Raw genomic sequence first — 7,235 nt, forward strand, 5'->3', positions numbered from 1 at the left:
TGTGTGTGTGTGAGTGTGTGTGTGTGTCTGTGTTTGTGTGTGAATGAGAGCAAATTCTGAAATGCTTTTGATAAAGGTCCTGTATAATTCCAGCCATTTACCATTAAGATCAAGTCAAAAATCAATGTAACCTGTCCAGCAGCAACAGCTTCCTAATTTTTCTCTAATGCGTCTTTTAAGGGGAAGACCGCCAACAAAACTCGCCTTACAGCAACGCAAGCCGAATATATCACCTGAAATGTACAAAGAAAAAAGACGCCTGACATCGTCAGACAATCACCAGGGCCAGCAGACTATAAATATCTGTACAAAATGTAATGGCAATAAATCCTATACTTCATAAGACAGTGGCTATAATGTGGATTTTCTATTCCGATTTATCTTACAGATGCAGTGTAGTGTATTAATCTATAACAGTTTTAATTATCAACCAAACTCTGTTAATGGAGCACTAAAGCGCACACACACCCAAAGGCCACTGTTACCAAGTAGTATTTTGAAATTCATGCCATGGCTAATTATTAATATTTACCCACTAATGGCTCCTAAAACTCATCTGGATAAAAGGTTTGTGTCGTGGTACCACACATACAGTGGCTGTAATACTTACTTTCAGATACAGTATGAGTTGATTGCCAAGAATTATCCAATCAAACGATTAATGACCTGAATGGTGCTTTGGTCCTTTTGCGACAAATATCTATCTTGGCCCCCCAAATCAGAGGGGGGAAAAGGGGAAGTTGCACGCACGCACTAAAGTGGACTCACTCCTCAGCTTAATTGCATTTCCCAGCACAGTGCTGCTTCTCATGATGGTTTGAGGTTGTTTTTTGTGTCTCTTGGTGCAATCTTGTCCCTATATCCTGCCATTTTCTGTCTGCTAAGCATGCCAAACACCGCAAGGAAAAACACAACAACCGTAATGGGGTAGGGTGCATTAAAGCGGCATTAAGCTTGTGTTTTAGTTTGTCTGTGTGTGTGCATTTACACTATGTGTGCAACTTACTTCTGTTAGACCAAAAGTTCTGAGGCAAAAAGACGTCCTGCAGTTATTGGATTGTTTTGCTTCACTTTCTCTTTTCGTGGGAGAAGAGAGACAGAGCAAGATAGTTCTGCAGCACCTACACTTCATGGACAAAGACAACCTCCTCCCCTCCCGGGCACTCAGCCTCTCTAAGGGCTAAATACATCACATTCACCTTTATCTAACTGCCTACACAGTTAACTTCAGTGTTGCAACAGAAATCGCCATATAAGTAAGGTATTTTAACCCATACTCGCCATACATTTCACAAAGGTTCCGCCCACACTTTAAAATATTTTTATCTCCTGACTCAGACTACACTAGCCCTTTGCTCTTTGCAGTAAGGTGCTGATGTCTTCTATATGCCAGGGGACCTTTGGGATAAAGCTGCCAGTGTTTTCCTAGGAGGCTGAGCGTATTGGTGGCCATCTGCCTCTCTGCAAGCAGTGCCTCACACTGTGCCAGCCTGCCCACCCACAGAGTCCAGAGGCTGTGGGCGCTCTCCCCTCAAAGACTCAGCACCTTTCTATCATTTGGCCTCTTTGACATCTTCAACTAGTGAGTGGTTCTGAAGTAAAATATAATAAACTATACCAATTAAATTAAAGGGCATTAAGATCATATACTCAGACAAATATTGGGTCTCAAATTATTAGTTCTTTGTATGGGAAAAATGATTTTGCTTAACCAAGTTACTTTGCATCCTCAGCTATCTTCCATGAAAGCTTCAAGTCAAGTGTTTTGGGATGGCCCGAGTATTGATCCTTGCATTATTGCTTTTGGAAATGTGTTGTCAAATCCATCTTTCTGTCCCTTCCTCTTGACTAACATAAATTGCTGTTTGCAGGCTTTACAGCTTCAAAAAAAGACAATTGTGTAAATGTTGTCCACCCCAAGTCTCTCTTTGCAGTCTTATTAGTTTCTGGCCTTTAGTACAATAGCAAATTTGGAATATACAACAGCTAAGATAAATACAGCACAATCTAAGACAAGAAGGGCATGGGCGGATATCATAGCCCCCCTCTTGATAATCTATAGATTTAAATGCTTTAACCTCAGCAGTCTCCCCTACACCATTTTTTGTTTGATTTTTTCCTGCTGTTTCTGCTTGTTTGGTTATTGTATTTGTCCATTTACAATGTATATGTTGTGTCTAAAAAGACAATACACATTTGATTACAAAAACAAAAAAAATCACATTTTCAAAGCAGGAAGGGGCAGAAAACATCCTGTCACTCTCAGAATCATCTGTCTGTTGTCACTGGGTATGACTAAAACATGAAATGATGGATATTTCATCAGGCAGCCTCCTGACAAGCAAAGTCTTGCCTTTTAAATGTGCTGCTTCAAGGCATGTGTGGTGTTACATAATAAAGTTCTGGCGTGAAATATATGAAGATACCCAGTTTTACATGCAACTACAGTATATTCTCTGTATTCTCTGCGACAGCTTCTTAGACTACATGAAGGATAATGATAAAACTGAATAAACAATGAATGCATTACTATGTACAATATCCACACAAAACAGACCCACATGCAGTACACAAATATCTTTGACAGAAATGTGACGCCTGTTATGAAATCCGTGCTTCAGGGAGTGAAGCCATTTGTCTCATAATGGTAATAATTCTTATTTGATTATTGAATATTATTGCTGTATTCCTGGCAGATACTTCACTGGAAATGCCCACTGCTTCCTAACAGGTCTTCACAATAGAAAAGTGTTTTTTTGCTGGCAATGCACTTCCACTGTCTTTTATATTGCTGCTGACGTGGGACACTCTGTACAAGCACACATTCTTAGTAGCATTGATATTAGAAGGAGGGCAAGAAGGTTTTATTACAGCTGCAGACTGAAGGTGTTCAGTACAAAAATTGAGAGGTGCAAAAGAATTCTTCAAATTGTCACCATGCCCGAAACTCCGCTGTGACACAAAGTTAAAAGCATGCCTAAAAGAGAAATTTTACCACTGACACACCAGCTTTCAACAATTATTTCACATCCTGTCTTGCCCATCCCTTCACTAATCTGTTTGCCTCTAAACGGAAAATCATTAGTAGCCGGATGAAACAACAGATTTGGGACAGTTGGAGAGGATCTGTCAACTGCAGCCTGCTCATAGAACACTTTTTTGCCCTAATCAAGACAGCAGGCTCAGGGGGTAGTGGTGGATCCCGTGGTTTAAGTCTGATTATAAGAAACTTTTTTTAAGTGGGCTGTCAGAGTACTGGCAGAGGAAATAATGAGCTATTCATCAGTTGAGGAGGAATAACCATCCCTTCATTGGCTGTTCCCAATCTCGGCCCTCAAAAACCAGCTACTTCCTCCCAGCCGAACATCCACGTAATTAGCCGCCAATACTGCTCACTCTTTCCAATCAAACTGCAGCTATTGGAAGTGAGGCACCATGGGCAAGAGGTAATTACCCTTGACACTAAAAGGACCTTTCACTGCCCAAACGCTCACCCATGGGATTGAGAGCTTATTAAATCATTGGAGAGCTGAAGTTTGCCAGACTTGTGTGGGTACAGTACGAGAAGAAGGTCCTGAAGGACTAAGAGAGCCTTTCAGGATGGCATCCTGACATCTGAGTGGTAGATACACACTAATACGGACCAGTGGGCTGTCAGGAGCCTGTCTATGGGCCATTGCCTTTAGCGAGTTATTCTCCCTTCATGTAGGCCAGACATGTAGCACATTCACATAGAGTAAGCCTTACTTTTCTGTAGACAATCATGTTGGGGGAGTCCTCCTCTGGATCAGTGGTGCCCACACCTCCCTGGTCTCTGGACCCCTCCGCCATTTTCACTCAGTCCTGTCGAAGAAACAGGTGAAAACATGAATACAGCACCCAGCATCCCCTGGACGATGGAAGAACACAAAATTCCGACTAATGATAAATGATCAGTCAGAATTTCTATTTCCACCGGGAACCAAAATTCCTCCAGCATTTATTGTCATTCAGCTGCCATAATGTGTGCTGCTGTCTCGGAAAGGAGACGCCTGTCACAGTAGGGACAGATAAGAGAGCTCAGGTAGGCTTATGTAAGCAGAATATTAACTAATCTGCAAAGTCAAATCTCGAGCATACAGTACAATACAGCAGTGATTTTCAAACAGGCGTACTTGTGGGACACTTCTGCAGTTAACGTGAAAGATAGTAGAGTTGCTCATTTAATTTTTCTGATTTTTTTAGTGAATTATATCGACGTTTTCAGTTAGCTGTAATCCCCAAACACTTGAGTGAATTGAGAGTGAATATGTGTTCGCATGAGCAGATGTCTAAACAGTTAGTAAAAGTAATAAATGGTTGAAATAGATAGCTTAGTAATGGATACAGAGTATGAATATATTTATGCTACTTTAAATAGCTAAGCCTAACTGGATGAATGGTTGAAACATGTGCCACTCCATATAGTGGTAGTTTAAATGCAAACTTGACCACACTATCAGTCTATTTGGATAAAAACGTTATTGCAACAGTGTCCAATTTATGTAATCAGCAGTGTCAAATATCACCCAATTACAAATCAAATTAAATCAACAAAAAGCTTTAAATTGTTAAAAAAATGCACAGTAAATTGAATATGGCTGACTTCCTGTTGGGTAAAAAAGATTGCTCCAGGAAGTCTGGTCATGATAGATATACCTACCAAATTTCACACATCTAGGTCAATTGTACTGCAGGCGCTACTTCTTTGAAATTGTGTAGGGGCGCTATTAAGTAATTTTGTTACACCCAAGAAGACCCATTAACTATCAAAATGTTCACCGGTTCTGATGTACAGTATGTTCAAATTTTCACCCTTTTTCATGAACCTTTAGCCCCTCAAAAATGTGATTAATTTGAGACATTAATGACAATAATAATCCTACTGATTTCAATATGGCCTTCACCGACCGACTGTCAGTGCTCGGGCCCTAATGAACACAGGTTGGCAACCACTGCAGTACAGGGACGGATGCCTACAACACCTAGTCTATGTGGCTGTGAGGAGATGAGTCATCTTTCTTCACATAAAAACTGATTTCATAATGAATGAACCCTCACTGAGGTGATGCTGATAGTTTAACTGTGGTTGACGCGTGCCACTGTGTTTTTGATTGTTTCATGCTTTGAGAGCTGCTGTTAACGGATTTATTTACAACCCCTACACAGTCCCCATCACTTTCTCTTGGCTGTCTTCCTCCCTCCCTTATTCTCTCAGGAAAATTCATTCTGCTTAACTAAAGATTTCCATAACCTTCTCTTATAAGCCCCCATAGCTTTCTCTATCCTTTGGCATTGAAGGGATCTGTGTGCCCTAAATGGGTTAAACCATTTATTAGTCCTTTAACCATGCTGAAGAACGTGAGTTGAGGGGGTGGATTACACAGTTTGACACATTCATAATTTCTGGTACTTCTAAAAACACAAAGTGTGAGATGATAAAGCTGCCAGGAAAAAACTAGATCACACAGCTCATTATTCACTGTATTTGTGTTTTAAAAAAGAACTATGATGAGCTTTTGATGGGAGAACGCACAGAGGATAAAGATAGCACTTTATGACAGGCACATATGAGCGGGCCCAATATGAAACCTTCATACATTAACTAAATTAGTAACACTGCATCTTGCCAAAGGCCAGCCGATAGCAAGGGATTTGGAGTAGTTGAATTATGTAATTGTAGCCGTGTAATGTTACAAGTCTGAAAAACTGCAGATAATGACTCTGGCAAAGAGAGGGGAAACATGAAATTAAAATTCAGCATACCACCGGCTTGCACAACAGCAGACATGTACGGTGACTTTGTCACCATAGTTGAACCCTCTAATCTATTAAACCACAGAGCATGGTGATGCGCATGAGTGAATAAGTAATCATACGCTCTCACCTTACTGTTTGTTATTGCCACCAGAACTGCGGAGTACAGCACTTTCCATTGGCTAACGCGTCTTTGCTCTTTTTAGAGTCTGAGCACATTAGACAGCTAATCTTTGCATCCGCCTCAAGGGCCGTAATGAATGTCAGGCACTATGGATTGCATAGCACCTGCTTAAAAAAAACAATAGTGAGCCAATAGGTCCCTTGTGAATAATAAGCTGTAATTCTAGAGAACTTCCTCCCAATTGAGCTGCTCAAGCATGCAAATCAAACTCCACAGAGAGGCCTGTCCAATATGTTCATTGAAAGCTTGTGTCAAAGTGAAATGGATGCAATAGACAGTTGCTAAAAGACAGCCAGAGAGCACCAACATGCCCTCATGTCCAATGCATGTGCGTCTCTACACATGCACAACCTCACATCCGAGCAAACACCAATTTATGAGACACACACACCGCACATATTCACAGGGCAGAACCCCCTGCAGTAGCTCAAATAAACAAGCCAATAGACGCCCTGTCAACTGAAACACACTGCCAGCGAGTTCACACCCAGAACAAAAACATGCTCCAGATACATGCAGAGCAATATCGTGATTCCCAAACCTGCGTTCAATCTCAGCAGGCGAGCAGCCTAGTGCAATGCAAATCTGTGACACCTAAAAGTTGCCATTAACGAAGCATTTATTACCTTAGAAACAAAATAATGCCTGGTCCACTCTGCTCCCCCGGTTAGCTCCCCCTTAGCAACAAGCAGCAGGCAGGTTCATGGTATAATTGGCAGAGGGGAAGAGAAGGGGATGAAGAAGAAAGGGTGATGAAAGCAGTGAAGCAGCGAGAAAGAGAGTGAGAGAGAGAGAAGCTGGCTGGTCACTGCAGTATTCCTCTATTCCTCCTCCTCTGCTTCTCTCTTCACCAGTCCTGCCTCGCCCCGGCAGTTTAGGAAAACCTCACATGTGTACACCTCGTTCATCCCCCCTCTCCCTATGTCTACATGTGCTCGATTCTGAGCAAGAGCGAAAGAGCCAGTGTTTGTGTGTGAGAGAGAGAAAGAGCGAGAGCGAGAGAGAGAGAGAGAGAGAGAGAGAGAGAGAGAGAGAGATGTAGGGAGATGCTGTGCAACAGAGACGCAGATCAAGTTGGAAAAGGGGGAGGGTTAAAGGACTTACAGAATATGAAGGGGCAGAGAGGGAGGAGAAAGCCGGGCGGTGTGTGTGTGTGTGTGTGTGTGAGAGAGAGCGAGAGAGAGAGAGAGAGAGAGAGAGAGAGAGAGAGAGAGAGAGAGAGAGAGAGCGAGAGCCTGCACACTGGATACACAGTGTAGAGGAAAGGAGGACAGGG

General features: G+C 42.0%; 1 protein-coding gene across 4 annotated transcripts in view; it reads right to left on the reverse strand.

Annotated features, from left to right (window-relative positions):
* LOC116670473 (regulator of G-protein signaling 6) overlaps positions 1 to 6,917 on the reverse strand; it is a 41,862-nt gene extending 34,945 nt beyond the window's left edge. For 3 of the 4 annotated variants that reach the window (XM_032501025.1, XM_032501024.1, XM_032501022.1), the window contains exons 1-2: positions 6,586 to 6,917; positions 3,748 to 3,843 (exon numbers count right to left, since the gene is read on the reverse strand). In XM_032501025.1, the coding sequence (XP_032356916.1) occupies positions 3,748 to 3,831 (84 nt within the window). In that variant the 5' untranslated portion in view covers positions 3,832 to 3,843; positions 6,586 to 6,917. Of the gene's footprint in view, positions 1 to 3,747; positions 4,043 to 6,585 lie in introns of those variants that run through there. The other variant, XM_032501023.1, reaches the window with a different exon arrangement.
* Between the last annotated feature and the right edge of the window lie 318 nt (positions 6,918 to 7,235).

Source organism: Etheostoma spectabile, chromosome 20 (assembly GCF_008692095.1).
Source record: "Etheostoma spectabile isolate EspeVRDwgs_2016 chromosome 20, UIUC_Espe_1.0, whole genome shotgun sequence".
Taxonomy (NCBI): domain Eukaryota; kingdom Metazoa; phylum Chordata; class Actinopteri; order Perciformes; family Percidae; genus Etheostoma; species Etheostoma spectabile.